This window comes from Melanotaenia boesemani, chromosome 1, assembly GCF_017639745.1.
Source record: "Melanotaenia boesemani isolate fMelBoe1 chromosome 1, fMelBoe1.pri, whole genome shotgun sequence".
Lineage (NCBI taxonomy): Eukaryota > Metazoa > Chordata > Actinopteri > Atheriniformes > Melanotaeniidae > Melanotaenia > Melanotaenia boesemani.
Window position 1 is genome coordinate 16,920,903 of NC_055682.1, and position 17,030 is coordinate 16,937,932.

Below are 17,030 nucleotides of genomic sequence, written 5' to 3' on the forward strand. Positions count from 1 at the left end.
AAACCTAAACGTGTTTTTTGAACATTTAAACCGAGCACCTAAAGCATGTATAGAAGGAAGCAGAAAATTAAAAATGAATAATGAAAGGACAAGTTATTAGTTGAACCAGTAATTTGAAACAGTGAAATTTACCAAGACCGAGCGCCCTCATAAAATCATCTCTCTAGATGATTAACTGGTTTGACAGGTCCCTTTCCACTGATGTCCATATCAACACTGTGCTTTTAAGAGTTAAAACTAGGATTATTTTCTTTTACCGTAATGAATCATCTTTCACTCAGTCTGCAAATCACTTGCTGGTTAAAATGTTTATCCTTCCAATATTTGATTATTGTGACATAATCTATAGAACTGTCTACTGAATAAATTGAATTTCACCATGCTGTCATCTGCTTTGTCACCAGCACTCCCTTCAACACCCATCATCTCTGTTCTTTTGTCAGCTAGCATCACTTTATTCATGCAGACTGAACCATTCATTTCAGTTTATTGGCAAAACCTGTTTACTTCAGTTCTTTACTCATTATCTATTACAGCGACAATAAATTCCAGCAACTACCTAAACTTATTCAACCTGAAAGTCCTTACATCCTTTAGCCATTTCTTATTTCAGTTAGCTTCTCTTAATAACTGGAAACCAGTTACAACACAATCTAAAACTCAGCTTGTACATTCTATTTTCATCCTTTACAACTTTGTTGAAAAAACAACTGTTTGTGATCACAAATACTGTCATTATATTTACATATAAATGTATGTTTTACTGAGTACTGGTTATCATTTGACTTACCTGGATGAATAAAGGCTAAGTAAATAAAATAAATATATTGATAAATGTATTAATATATTAAGATTCAACACTTTATGGCTTTAAGTGGTTTAAGTGAAAATGTCCTAAATAGCATGACAAAGCTTTGGTACCTTAAACTAACCAGCTGATCGGCTGATTTAATTAGCTAATTTAGGGAAAACATGTATTTTCATTTCAACTTATGGAATTTGTTATCAGAAAAGTTAAAGATATGGAAACTCATAACTATGCTTTAGAGGAATTTTGATGGGTTCTGATTTTTATTTTTATTTTACCTGTATTGTGGACCTCAACTGTATTGATAAAAAATATTAACGCCCTAATCCCCCTTTTTAATGATAGTAATATAACATTACCCCAGCCTGAAGACAGCCATGTTTGTCACATCTTTTTACTATGTAAGATAAAGTGTAAATAAGCTTGGCAGGTGATGAGATAGTGGTGGATTGCAATTGAGGGGCATTAATTTAATACTAATTGTGGTGGTGCAGCACAGGAAAGTAAATATAACATCCCAGTCCTGTACTATCGAATAAAACAAAATTTTCTCTAACAAATTAAGAACTTTTCAATATGTTTGTGGCTTGTAAGTCTAACAAAATAGTTCTACTCCATCATCCTTATACTACTGCAACTGAAACTAGGACATTTTTCTACTATGGCAAAGCTGCTTATCAACTTTCCACTGACATTAACACACTTCAACCAGCACATTATGAACAATCAACACATACTTATAGAAGTTCAGCTAAAATCAACACTTCTATGAAGAGTATAGTTCCTGCAACCACAAACTTAACAGAATAAGAAGCAGCGTAAACAACATATTTAATTTCTATGACAGAGGATATGTTTCACAGCAACCAAGTTTTTACAGTATTTCTGAACACTATTTGTTCAAAATGGCTCAGACTTCGTTTTCTTGCATTAAGAATAAACAAATTTCAGTTGCTTGTGGATATGGGTTTGTGCAGTACCTGAAATTGTGCTCTACTGTGCTGTAAGGACACAAGAGTAAGTATTCTGAAAGTGTAGAAGCTGGTTCTAAAGTCAAGGTGATTTGTCATGTCAAGCGACCTTTTCACCTCGAGCTCACTGGTTGTTTGCCAGCCTGACAGCCTACACCAATGCCACACAGCTTCCTGGCACCACTTCATAATTGATGGGGGCACACAGATTATGGGATTTGATCCAGAATGGTGGTGCCTTTTAGGCCGAGGACAGCTTGTATGGAGATGCTTATTTGAACTCATTTAGCTAATTTCATATGAAGGGGCTGTGTCTCTGAAGACCGGTGGAAAGCTAAATATGTTGTTAGATAAGAAGAATGATAGATATTAAAGATGATTGACTACTAAGACATAGTTTATGGCAGGGGCAGAGCACTTGGCATAGGCCATATAGGCAAAACAGACATAAAAATAAATCAGAGACAGCCGAGTGTAACGCTAAAACTGAGTAGAATGAACGTCTCAGGCCTCATACACAAAGCATGTTGGAGGATAAAGTAGTTTTTCGTGGATTCTGTTCACTATAATCTTGCCTAGGGCACCAAAGTGGCTAGGGCTGGCTCTGGGCATGGGTATGGTGGGATTAGTTAGCTCATTAATATGCACAATCACAGTCTCTCAATCTTGCAAATGCAAGTCCTGACAGGCTGGAGGGGGCAAAGGAGGAATATGATGATACTTAACAGTGACAGTTTTGTCACATTGGAATGAAACCTCAAAATAAGTTGACAATGATTTAAATATAGCTTCTTTTGTATTTTGAATTTGATGGTTGCTATCACAAATATTAGACACAACATGTACTATGTACTTTTACATAAATTAAGGGAAAAGAAATAATAATTTTAAAAAGTTGTCACAGCATTACCTATATATGTACGTACTTTAACATTTGTATATAATTAAGAATATAATATAATTTCATTGAGTTTATCATTTTATCATTATGACATTTACATTAGAATTATTATATAATCTACTGTGTATTTTATATAATAATTAGAATTTACCCCGGAATTAAAAAAGTATTTTTCATTTCATGTCATTAGTTTTATTATTTTAACAAGAAGTGATTTTTCTTTTTTTTTCCAAACAGCTCTTTATTTATATAGCTAAGCTCCCACATAGTTTAATGTATTCAGTTCTATGATCTGTCTTTACTTAATATGGAAAGTTTAGGCTCCAACATAAAAATGATTAAACTTTTCTATCAAACTGTGAACATATAATTTATTTTTATCCCCTCTTACTTGCTCCTACGTCTTTATTCTTTGCTCTTCTGGAAATTTGTCTCCCTGTTGAATTCAAATGAAGACTGAGACTTCAAGCTAAGGAGCCGCTGCAATGAATCTTATCGCTCACAAAAGTTTTTTTAAAAAACCTCAATGTTTGAACTGGAGAAAACCCACATTTATATAAAATGGAATAATTGCATATGTGGAATAAATTCAAAAGAAGCTTATATGACACTTCAAGACTCATCAGTTGTAAAAAAAAAATTAATGTGTGGTTTAAATAACCAATTTCAGCCTCTATTTTAAATATTTGGCTGGTAAGTTTAAAGAAATAAAGATGCTATTTTTTTCATTTTATACTTGCTCTTTTATTCTCAAGAATATCTCTGCTGGTTTGAAATTATGTTAAATAAGTGTGAAAAACAAATTATATTATAAAACTAACTTCTATGCTTTACTATAAACATTTAACAAACATTTCCAATGTTTGAGATTTCAAGAAACCCACTTCTCATTAAATGCAAACAAAAACAAAATGATAGCATTTGTATGTAAATGCCTCTGGTTATATCATTAATGTCTGCTTTACTTCTTTTCCACACAGCAGAAGTTTTCAACAGGGTCTGTTCCAGAGACTTAAATGCACCATCTGCAAACAGATGTGGTTACATAATTGTTCATTTCAGATGTCCATTAAAATCTGTTGCATAACTTTGTGTGTTCAACATGGAATTATAAAACTTATCCGATAAGCTTCGAAAAACGCCTATGTAATATTTACTGTTTGAAAACACTGACAACATATTTATTCTTCAGAATCTAATCAACCAGAAAATCCAAATCTAAAAGTAAACACTTACACTTTTATCTGCTGGAAGCAATGGATATGTTGCCTTTTTCTTTTTTTTTTTTTTTTTTACAAAAACTGACAACATTACAACAGCAAAGTAAAACATTAAAAGAAAAGACACAAAACCCTGACAGAAAACTCAGAAGGACGTGCACTTTAATCTTCTCTTTTACAAAGCTTTTCTCTTCGTGGGTGATTCCAATGAAATGTTGAGCAAACAGTGTGTGCATCCTGCATCATATAACTTGCCTTTCACTGGGCCACCCACACCTTTAAAAAAGCATACCAAAATATCATCACGAGAAAATAAAGAGTTTGTTTTTCATTTTTATGTGCAATAGATCATTTAGATGAAATGTAATTTTAACAGAGTATGATGTCAAGATCACAGAAGAGCTTTTAAAAAAACAGTATGACCACTGCAGGCCAGTTGTAAAAAACAAAACAGCACAATATGAAGGTCTCAATGTTTTTTTTATAACCATGTATCTGTGTGTGTGTAAACATACTAACTCAAAAGATCCCCACCAACAGGTCACATACTAAAGCTTGATTAGAAGGTCTTTGGCATCATGTTTTAAGAGTTTAGTCGCCACTTAGTTTTTAAGGCATACTGTAAATCAGAAATAATGTTGAATATACACTAGAGTTTATGATTACTATAAAATTACTCCTTTAATTTAATATTGTGGCATCACAAGTTGGCATCTATATATATATATATGGCATGTTAGTGCTAATTCTTTTTAACAGCTCTATTTTTTCTTTTATTGTGAGATTAACACACACACACACACATACGTGTAGTTTCAGGAAGTGATGCAGAAATAATGTTGTGGTTTTGAAGCAGAAATGGATCTTTAACACACTCTTTAGCTTTAAAGCTCTGCAAGATGGTTGTCTGGACAAGACTAAGGTCATTTTTATGTTTTGTCGATTTGAACCGTAGTAAGTCTCATCTCAAACCACTTGCTGGGCAGCACACAGCTGATTCAGAGAGCCCTCCGCCTCCTCTAAAGATGGTCTGTGATGGATAGCTTCCACCGGAGACATCCTGATAATTCTACAAGCAGCAATCTTTCAACAATTGATCTAGATAAACTAAAGATGTAGGAACCAGTGGTAGAGCACTGCGGGCAATTTACTCCTGTTTGTTTCTAGATGAAGGTGAGGCTTTCGAAAGTGGTATGAGTGAGAGTTTGTGTAAAAGAGTGTGTGTGTGTGTTCGTATGTGTGTGCATGGATGTGCGTGTCAAGTCATTCAACTAAAGTGTCTTATTCTATAACTTGTGGTGCATACTGCTTACAGGAGTAATAAAAACATGAATATTCTGTTATGGTACATTTAGAAACTGATAAAAAAAAAAAGAAAAAAATATGTTGATAGTTGTTAACAATCAATCAAAACCACGTCTGATTGTTCACAGCTGATTTGCATGCCTGCCATCTAGTGGTGAAAAGAGGTAAAAGGTTTAAGCTGAGACATGACATTGTGCTTGTCTTGTAATTTTATGACTTAGGTGATTGGATGGTTAATTTTAGCACATTGTTTTGAGTTAGAGGTTGAGGATTTAATGGATAAAATAAATAATAAAGGATAAAATGTCTTATTCCATGGAATGGAAGAAAAAAGTACTGAACTTTCAACATTTCTTTACTTGAGTTTGCGTTCTGTGTTGCAGCGTTAAGCTGGATTTCTACTCGCGCAGAGTCTGCGTACGGTAGGGCCGGCAATGCTGACGCTGGTGAAATGTGCTCTTGTACTTGAGCGTAGGGTTACAGTTGTGTTGCACTTTCTCTTTACAGTTGCTACATAAATTCAGCGAGTATTTCCAAAAACAAATGCTTAAACACGTAATCATAAACCGACCAATCACAATGGAGAAGTACTTTCATCATAGTCCTGTCATGCCTGCCAGTTTTCATCTCAGCCCTCTTTCTTTTCAGTTATTAAGTTCTTTAGATTGCCGGTCATGGCAGCACTTTTTTAGTATTTTTTTAAAATAAATTCTTGATTTTTGACAACTGTTTACCTCCTGCTTGTTAGGCTTGCATTTGGGTCACCATTTCTTTGGTTATCACATTGACAAGACCAATGCCAGCATCAGACATTTAGGTATATTTGAATGCAGATGTTGAGGGATTTCTACTGAAACTTGTCAGTTAACCCTGCATGTTTATGAGTACCCAGTGCCTTGAGATTTGATCCCTAGAAGTTGGCTTGTGAGATGACTTCCATGTGTGTGTGGGAACAGATAATACAAAGTGGAATAATTCAAAGTTTTTGTGAAAACAATCCAGTATTACAGGGGATTGCAGGCAGTTAAAATATAGTTGTAATACTAACTGTTGCATCTTTAAAAACTCACCAGCACACACTCACATGAAGGCAGGGGACAAAAGTCTCAGCCAGAGCATGACAAGAAAAAATAAACTCACCTTAGCGACTCTGTTAGCCACCTCCCGGCCCACCATTAGCCCTTGGACAAACGTCCGTGCGGCGATGAAGGCCCTGGTGACCTGGGCTTTGAGTTTCCTGGGCACATCTCCAAAGGGCTTCAGCTGATCTGCGTATTTACTAACACACTCCAGGTAGTCGTCTGTGAAGTGGTACTGGGAATTGAGTAACTGGAACATGCGCTCCAGCAGCCTGGACCAGAAGTCGTTTAGCATCTCCTCCAAGTTGACGTTGCCTCCTGTGTAGTAGCGCTTCAGCTCGGTGAACAGGTCCTGGAACACCTCAGAGTTCTGCATGAACAGCTTCCCGTATGTCTTTATGAACATACTGTTGAGGGATTTCTCAGAGTTGTCCAGCAGCTCCAAGAAAAACTCTATATAGATGTTTTGGGTAGAGGAGAAAGAGATGAAAAAGACAAGATGTTGAGTTATCATGTCGATATTTATGTTTAACATTACACTTTAAAATTCAAAGTCTCATTTCTCTTCGTAAAATATGAACCAAAGAAAAAGCTTCAAAGTAGGAGAATATGTATAATCTACTCAAATTACTCTTGTTTTACATACTGTAATGACTTATTTTATGGTTTTGTTTGCATATACCACATGAATGTACAGCAGCTGACTATAGGCCTTTCATTATGTGAAGAACGTCAGTGCAGAGCATTAATAATTTAAGAGCAGGAATAATGGGCCACAAGGACCATGAATGATTAATGTAAAGGTTCTGATTGCATACTGTAACAAAATATTCATAAGTTTGAGACCCAGACAGTAGTATACATTATCATCACAGACACATTGAAACTATTTATTTGTTCACTGAGGCAGCTGGTCTGTGAGTCTATAATTGAATACTGAGCTACTGGAAATTCATTCACTTTGAATTATCTCAAGAGTACGTTGGAATATTTCTTTGTAAAATGAGAATTTCTTTCACTGTATTTACCCTTGAATCAGGGAGGAATTAAAATTACAGAAATATCTATTGCAACGTGAACTTTTCACTCGAAGTGATATGTGAAATTATTTTGCACTTTATTCAATTGCAGCATCCTTCAGTCAGTTAAGAATGTGCTCCATGTCATAGAATAGGGACTGAAGTAGAGCTGAAACATCCCAGTGTGGTGTCTGCACAACAACTGGATATGTAACCTGACAAGAAGTTGTGAATCATAGCATAGACTGGTGAAGGAAGTTCTAGAGGGAGTGATCAAATCCCAGTTGGGACAAGGAAAAGCAAAATGCTGGTCCACAGGCTGAATAACTTTACAATGCATCTGCCCATGCACACAATGTACGTGCTAAATAGCTGTTTATAAACGAGTTAAAAAAATAGAAACAATTTATCTTTATATTTTAGTTATTGTGCATGCAATACATAATAAATTCACAGGCAATAATTTCATCTCAATCAAGAGTATCAGGTTGCAGGTTGTACTGATTCACTGCAAGCATCAAAATGCACAATAGCAACAAAAGAATTCATATTTAACTTTCATGGCAATTAAATTATTGTCTCCTTGTCATCTGCCCAAGTTGCTTTCTTCCATGTGAGCACCTGCTCTCTTGAGTATTAAATCAGTCAACAAAGAGAAAAACAGAAAGAAAAAGCAGAATTAGCAGGGGAGTCTCACTGAAGCCTAACTAATAGGATCCCATGTTCCTGAGCACACAGGCGTAAATGTTGGGAAGATCATAACACATCTCTCCAAGCACAAATGTCAAATATTCCTCCACCCTCGTTTGTAAACAAACACGCTGCAGACATTTCACGTGTCATGTTTGCTAATAAACCGTCCAAGAGCTCTTCTCCTGACAGGCTGGATGACATTTCTTAGAATTGGTCATGATAGCAGCTTCACCCTGACATTGTGGTCATGTCTGGTACTAATGGGGTTCCCTTCTTTGATAATGACTAAATTACAAGAATAATTTTACATTGAGCTTATTTAATATACACTAAACCAGGACTGTGTTGTAAAAATTAAGGATGGGCATTTTAGGTGAAGTGGACTAGTAAGGCCTTTCAGAACCGATTAGTCTATTAGTAGTGACGTCATCAATAATGGAATGGAAAAAATGCTAAATGGTAAAACATGTATGAGATGTTATGTGTGTTCTTTAGTGTATTTTACATTGTTATATTTTATAACATTTTATGGGCTCTAGTGTCCTTTATTGTGAAGCAGGTGGATGAGAAAGTGGGTCAGGGAGACGTCAGGATTGAACCTGGGCTGGCTGAGTATATAGAGCCACTGCTATGCTAGGTGAACTAACCACAGCGTCCACAGGAGTGCTCAGAAACAGCAAAACCACTTGTTTTCCTTGTCTTTCTGTCTTTTTGCTCCTGAAGTGCAACATTTCTTTGACAGATTAGTACCCGTGCTGCTCTGGTCTCTTGCCAACACTATCTGCAGAAACTTAGACATAAACATATGCTAAACTTTCCTCCTTCCACCTCCAAACCGAGCTCTGAAGGCAGAGGCAAAGTGATTACTTCTAAAGCTGCAGTTAGCTTCAGGGTTACCTCCCTTCATTTTACCCAGCAGTGGTAAAGGAACATGGGACTCTGCTTGAACTAAAAGAACCGTGTGGCATTTTGTTGCTAAAGCTTGTAATAAAAAAGTATTCACTGCTAAACAGGCGGTTTCTCACAGCTAGAGACAGCGCCATGTCTCTGCACAATTACACATAACTCTCGTCCGAACTAAAAGTCTTGTAACTAAATATTGCAACTTTAAAAAAAGCCGTCAACTTTATGCACCATTTTGACCAATTGAACAGTCGTGCACATCCCTAGTGAGAATTCAAGGTAAACAAAAACATTATGATTGACAGTATAAGCCCAGTTAATTACTTGACATAACCAGTAACAAAATATAGAGTACTTAAGCATGCATTGTACAATAAAGTAAAGATACATAAACCCATCCATTTTCTTTACCGCTTAGTGCAATTCAGGCTGGAGCCTAGCCCAGCAATTAGCAGGTGAGATGCAGGTACACCCTGGACAGGATGCCAGTCTATCACAGGGCCAACACAGAGAAGCAAACAACCACTCACTCACTCCTAAGGACAATTTAGAGTCACCAAATCGCCCTACTTACATGTCTTTGGACTGTTAAAATATTTTTGTGTAACAGATTTTGCTGACCCCCAGTTATTCACTTTGGGACCTGGTTCCCAAAGCTTTTCATGTGCACAAAATGTATAAATAAAAAAAAAAAAAAAAAGCAAAACAAAAACAACAACAACAAAAGTTAAGTGGATACACCTCAATTCATCTCAGTGTGAATGTGGCCTTAATTTTAATCATACTGGCTCGAAGCAGTCAAAGCTTCGGGGACCCCTGTGCTCGCGGGGCCCACTTGGGAGGTCAGGAATCCCACATAGGGAACCCACTCTATTGGATTGTGTCAACTTAAAGTTGACCATACATAGGGGTATGAGGGCAGTAATGTTTGACAACATTTCAAACTGACACCTAAAGTGAGCATAGACGCTGCATACTTTTTGGGGCCACAGGAACAAAATAACCCACTCAGCTTGGTTATTACCAAGCCCACCTCCCCTGCAGTAATTCCTGTCCTGTTGTGGATGAAACTATTCGTGGAGTATGAATTGACCCGGCTTCAAAAACAACAACAACTTTCCTGCTTCTCATGCAGTATGTAACAAGCTTAAATGAGCCTTTACAAGTATCTTCAGATTGTTTTAGTAAAAGGCAATATTTTCATTAACCTCTGACCCTGTCAAAACAAACAATAGAAACACTTCCTGTGTTGCTTTGTTGGGGAGTCAGAGAAAACCAGAAAAACATACCATAATATCTCCCTGCCTCTCTTCTGTCTAAATGATAAAACTTTTGAGGGACTTGCTTTCACACCTCATCTAACACCGTGAGGGTGGTATAGTCCATCTATACATGTGCCTTTTGAACAGATTTTGTATTTGTCACATTTTCTTCAAGCCTGTTTTCTTTCTTCTTAAATGGCAAAGCATGTCTACATGTAAAAGAGCGTGAAAACCAATCCCAAGACACTCACTCTACTTTCTTTGCAGCTGAATGACCTGCCATTACACCAACATTTGTTTAAATATTAAGAGCCTGTAGGGCCTTTTCCATTCCATTTTTTTTCCAATTTGATCTAAATCAAGGACATGTATGCCCCTGTGTATTGAACCAGCTATAATAAGTGTTACTATTTAATGTGCTCTCAAGCTGGAAAGTGAATATGGCAACTCAAAAGCAACACCCATGTTGTTTAAATGAACTGCATTTATATTAGTAGTGTTTACAATTACTTATTCGATTTAATTGTGTTCTAAAACATAATTTATATGTCTACTTGTTGACAATGTAAAACAATGACAGGACATAGCAGGGACAGTGAAACTATCATCACATGATCATTTTCTTTTGAAAATTTAGCACTGAAAGACAGCAAATCCTCTTCTGTGTTTTGATGAATTAATTAATTTTTCAGCTTACTCCACTATATCCTGAAGTCTGACTCTTATAACAATAATGCCCCTTTGTCGCAGAAGAGACTGAACAAAAAAAATGCGTGGAGGGCAGCAGAAATATAAAAAAGGTAATCAGGAAAGAAAAAAGTTAAACTGTGTTGGAAAAAAAAAGAAAAAAGAAAAACAGTTACTAGAGTCCACCAGGCTGTGGTGGTTCCCAATCAGTCCCTCAAAATAACAAAAACCCAGAAACCCATTACACATACAGAAAGGCATTCATACATCAACAAAATGGACCTCTACAAAAATGTTGGACATCACCTTTAACAGCTGTCTGTTTTGAGTGCCAAGAACAGGGGAGCTGAAGTCTAATAAAGGCAGTGCTGGATGATTGATCCTGCTGGGTGGAAGGTGCAGCACCTGCTCTTAATGCCACTAGAAGGACTTTTTAAACAGTCTCCTTCATTTAATTGACTGTATTTAAGTCCTTGCCCTTAGATTCAACCATGTACAGTCCAATTTCATGTCTTCTCTTTTCAATTTAAGCAACCACACAACATATAAAGTTAGAATTCTTTTTACATAAACAATGTTTATAAAATTATAAAAAAAAGTTCTAGCAAATAGCAAGTGTTAAAAGTTATAAAACCTACATCAATAGTTCTTTAACTGCTGTGTACACTAAGCACACAGAGGTAATCACAAGCCTTTTCTTTGCATAACTGTCAAGTTTTTTGTTTGATTTCAAGGCCTGTTACCTGGAAAACTGACTTCATAGAGAATTTCAAATAGCAGCTACAGCTTGCCAACTCATGAAGACTGAATTGCTCTCAGCTGGCCAAAGTACATATTTTGCCAGGGAATTATCATTGAGAGTTATTGACCTTGGACAACATCCGGCTGCCTGGCCTTCCGTGTGTTAATCTTTGGATACATATCAATAGATGTGTGTGTGTGTGTGTGTGTGTATGCTAACTGCTATACATTTAGGTATCATCATCCTTACAAATCTCTTGAGTAATGAAGGCCGTATAAATCAAAGGATGTTAAAAATGATATAGATGTTGCAAGACTAGAAAGAAAAAAAGCTAGGGAGCTTTAATTTCAAAGTTTAACTTACTCTGAAACAGACAAGCAAAATGTTATCATTTCAAGTAACTGAACTACTTCCCAGGTCAGCAAACTCATCTCATCCTGAAAAGCAGAGATGACAAAAAACCAAAAGACATATCGTTTTTATGCACATAATCAATTAAAAAAAACTAAACTACTGTATACATCATATGCATATATTTTGAAGAAACCAAGTCCAATTAAACGTAAATAAAATTGTTATAATGTATACATATTTCACTGAAAAGGGAAAAGCGTACGATTAAAAAACATTAAATCAAGTTGAACTAGATAAATTAAGGACATTAAATCATTACTAATACCTTTCACTCCTGTAAACTGCACAGAAAGGTTTATCATGTTAAGTATTACAAATACCAAAACTATCACTATTAATTTCTTGTCATCCTCAAGTTATTGCTCACCTGCAAACGCAGATTAAAATAACTCTTTGTGTATGTTGTGGTAATAAATGAGGATAGACTTTGTGATTGTCCTACTATATACAAATTCTGTAAAATGCAATCATTTCATACCGTAGAAATTAATCTAAGTGTGAAAAATCAATGTTTTCTGAAGAGAGTGCAAAGTGCTCCTTTGATATCTGCTCTAATTACTGTAAATAATTATTATGATTAATAAAGGTGACCTTTTTCTAGCTCTGATAATAGCACTTTATCCACAAAAGAAAACATGAACTCACCCATTAATTTTTCTTCATGCTCTTTGAAAACTCAGTCGCTCATTTTTTTATTGCCTCGAGCAGTGGAATCTCTCATTCTGACTATGGTTAATTAAGAGCAAATTTCAATTAATGGTCCAAGAGTCTTGAATGGCCAGAGGGCAGTTTTTATACAAAGCAAATATTATTACATTTTATATATTTTAATCCCAATGATGTTATTCACTTTGAAAAGAGTCAGACAGATCTCAAACTGTCAGTATAATGACAACAAATAACAATGACAATGAATAATTCACGCAAATGTATTTTTGAATCCCCCTTAAGATATTAACTCCATGTCACACTTTACGACACAACATCTGAGGATTTTAAAAACAAAGACATGTTTATGTTTGATATTGAACAGGACTTGTCAATCTTTCTGACAGTAAGTTTGCTTTTTCTCAAAAACAATTTATTTTTAAAATTTTAATGGGGCAGCTTTTTATTTTCAACCCAAATGAAGCACCTCCACTGCAACCTAACAGTGTTGAGTATGGGCCTAATCTGCCTCTAATGTGTGACGCATTAGACTGTAGGACAAGTATGCTTTCAAACTGCTGTAAACAGTACTGTGTCGCTTGATTTTCTCTGCCAGAACTTGAAGTAACTGGTATGTGTTTGAAACTGGAAACTACCAGCATTCTGTCCCGTTAAAGTCAAGCGTTTTGTCATTACATCCATCCACCCAAATTCTAATTTGTGCAAACCTTGTGACTCCAGCAATTCCATTGTACCTGCTTACTGCTTCCTTTACCCCCATCGACTACAAGCTGATGTGAAAATGAAAAGTAACCAAAGGCAAATTCTTGCTTATCAAGGCAACATGGTATTGGTTTAATTGGTTTAATCATGTCCTGTGTGAAAAGAAAAAAGGAGGAATAGAGGGCCAAAGCTGGTTCACCACCGATGCCCATCTGAGTCACCAACCATACATTCAGTTCAGTTCAGTTCAACTTTATTCCATAATTCAGTTCACTGTGATCCAACAAAAAAAAATGTGCAATTGTCCAATTTACATTTAGAGTGTTCATACAAGCCAGTTCATGAAAAATAATTGTTTAGATAAGGAAATGGAAATAATATTGACATGTTATTTTTCCAGAATGCATAACTTTAACTTGTCAACCACCAATTGGTTGTTATGTCCCATTAACCTTTCTTTAATCATTAGTGCAATGCAAGAAGATGAAAAAGTAATTGAAGGTATTTAGTTTTTTAGGGAACTCTCCAGCCTCCACAATCTCTGTTAGAACCACCCCCACCAACACATTTTGGTCCTAATGCAGGTAGTTTTGCACAGCAGAGTAAAGTTCACAGCAGAGTTCTGTAGACCAATCACTCTTTGTGAATTCAGTGTAAATGTCAGAACAGTTTTTGAAATTTAAAAGCAAAGGTCACACAAACTTGTCCAACTTTGTAAAGCTGCACAGCTTAAAAGAGCTTTTCTATGAAGTAAAACATCATTCTAATAAAGGGTTTTGGAGGACTTATCTTGTTCAATGAGATGATTGAGTCAGATGATAGATTACTGATATAATCTAATGTGGGCCAATGTATGACTCTTTAATGTCCACTTAAAATGTCATACACATATAATACTGCAAACTCATGCTTATTCAAAGCTAACTAGTAAATTGTGCTGGACTAGCATATAACCACATTGCTGATCTTGTCAGTGTCTTTGATGTAGATGTCCTCACAGATGTGGTAAGTGTTCAATATTACTGGTTAAAGCAAAAGGCGTCAAATTTCATCAAATGTTTCGTGTCACTCTACTATAACCGTACACTGGTTATTTTACTGGTTGTGAAGATATCCTTTAAAATATTAAAAGCAATGCTTAATAATGGAACAAAAGATGCTTTGTTTCTAGCAGTGTTTGCTTTTTATGAGGTTTTATGTGTAGGTGGAGTGCAGTAAAGTGGCTGTGGTTTCCGATACTGAAACAGAACATGTCTTTTAGCAGTAAAACTGAAATCTACAAACGTCCTCCCTCTTTGATGCTGAGCCACCAACCCCTTTCTTTACCTTTGATTTCTAAGACTGCAAACATCACACATCACACAGCATGGAGGAACATATGCCATACAGGATATATGTAATATTATGTTATGTACAACATACATACATGCATATATGTGACATGTATGATACGTAAATGTGTGGTTATGTTTTTTTTTTTTTTGTTGTTTTTTATTACCATGTTCTCATTTTTACCCTCTTTGTGTTGCCACTTCTTACTGTCATCTATGTTTTCATTCATTTTGATGGAATATTTCAGTGGCTAAAAGACAAAACAATTACTACAGAGAAATAGAAAAACTGTCTCTTTAAACATGTTAGATTTCAATGGAAGATTAGATTTATATAAAAACAGATGCTTGTAATGACTGCAGTATCATTTAGTTCTCCAATATTTATTACCACTGCAGACATAACTGACTCTGCACAGTATATGGTGTGTGCATAAGCACATCTGCAGCCAATTAAAATAATATTGTTTTCTGCCCTGACTGTTAGCCTGGACAGCCTGCGGGATTAGACAAACAACTCTTATGGATGGCTTGGTTCTAACTTTCCTTTATCAGGACAAATCAAGTAATGATCAAAACAGCGAGGCAGAATTTTGATTTTATCCCAAAAGCAGCTTTCTGCAGCAATTTTGTTCAACATAAATATGCAGGAGCCTAACTCGTATTCGGAGTAAGATTGGTCATTGCAGATCTAAATAATATTCTATACGGCAACGGCCCTCTGCTGCTAGGATTGTGCTCCTTAAAAGAAGAAATGCCTGATGGGAATGATTACTTATTATTTCAAAGTACTTACTGAGATTTTCTTGCCTGAAACACAAATTTCACTTTTACCAATGCTTTTAATATTTAGCCAATATGTCTATGGAAACAGCTAAATAATATAGTTTTTGAGTCAGTAAGACTCGGAGCTGCATTCTCAAATGAATGTAACAGCAGCAAGTAAAAGTGACATAATGTAAAAAACATTTAATGAGGTGAATTAAGTCTTCCAAGAACTTAAGATACCGCAGTAATAAAGAGTTTAATTTGTGTAATGCTTATGATTTTCTGTGCATTAATATTGTGACTAATATTCTTGCCTGATTCACTAAATATTCAGAAACATCTGGTTTCATTCGTGTCTCCGCTGATGTTGATGATTCGCAATCGTTCATTAAACTGAGATGTGACAGCAGGGCCCTAATTATGACATGAATTAACATATCCTAATGAGACTGGATGAGGAAGAAAGTATTAGTCAGTGGAGAACACCCATATTTATAATTGAAAGGACCATTTAGGCATTGATGAAAGAAACAAATAATAAGCAAAAATAGGTGCCTAAATGCAGACAATCAAGCAGCAGTGGAGGGATTCCTGCATCACAAATAAGCAACTGATAAGAGATCACATAGGTGGTAAACAGGCATTTTAATATTAATAAAAACAAGCATGAACTTTGTTTTTTAATTCATCAAGAAACAACAATGAAGACAGATGTTAGAAGCCAAAGAGACCAACGTCTTCTCTATTCATATTACTCTACAAGGTACATCTAGTTTGCAGCTGCCTCAAATGTTACATAAAAAAGATGTACTTATAAGTTATAAAACAAGCTTAAATGCTTTAGTGGAAATATGAATCTCTGAAAATGTACTTGGATTTCAGAATATCCCGCAAAAACACTAAAGCCATTGTTTTACAGAGAGTGATAATGCATGACAGTTTAGGCAAAAGATCCTGGTGTGATGTCAGTAATGTGTTGCCTTCTAAGTTTTTCAGTGTCTTCATAAATGTTTAGTGCAGCTGAGTTCATGTTGGAAAAGAGTTCATGACTGTCAGCACTCTTTGGTCCTCTCTGGTCTTCACATAGTTCACTCGGAGCTTTGAGGTTTGTTTGGGCTCATTATCCTGCTGTAGAGTCTCTCCTTCCGCACAGTTGAGGATGTTGCACGTCTTTGCAAACATCTGAGTGCGACTTCTTATTGAACATAGTGTAGTCGAATTATTGCAGGTGTTCAACTTCAGAGTGGTAAAACAGCCCAGACTTTAATAGACAAACCACTGCACCATCCTTTCTCCTCTTTGTCTCCTTAGACACAGCCTACAGTTGCTACTAAAAATCTAGAAGATTTATGACGTTAAAGAAGAACTGCAAATTGTTTATAGATCATCCCCTGAACCAGACCGTTTTCTTTTGATTGTACCTCTTCTGACAACAGTCTTATACTCTTAATTCAAAATTTTATGTATCTGATGTGCATCTATGTTTCTTTTACCCATTCAAAAATGAGTGACAGAAACTAATGTCTCATGTTTGTTTTCTTTTAGGTTTAAAGTTT

General features: G+C 35.8%; 1 protein-coding gene across 2 annotated transcripts in view; it reads right to left on the bottom strand.

Moving 5' to 3' along the window:
- The window catches only part of gpc6a (glypican 6a), a 161,204-nt gene that overhangs the window by 74,195 nt on the left and 69,979 nt on the right, over window positions 1–17,030 (bottom strand). For both annotated transcript variants that reach the window (XM_041993349.1, XM_041993342.1), the window contains exon 3: window positions 6,346–6,737. In XM_041993349.1, coding sequence (XP_041849283.1) covers window positions 6,346–6,737 — 392 coding nt within the window. The remainder of the gene's footprint in view (window positions 1–6,345; window positions 6,738–17,030) is intronic.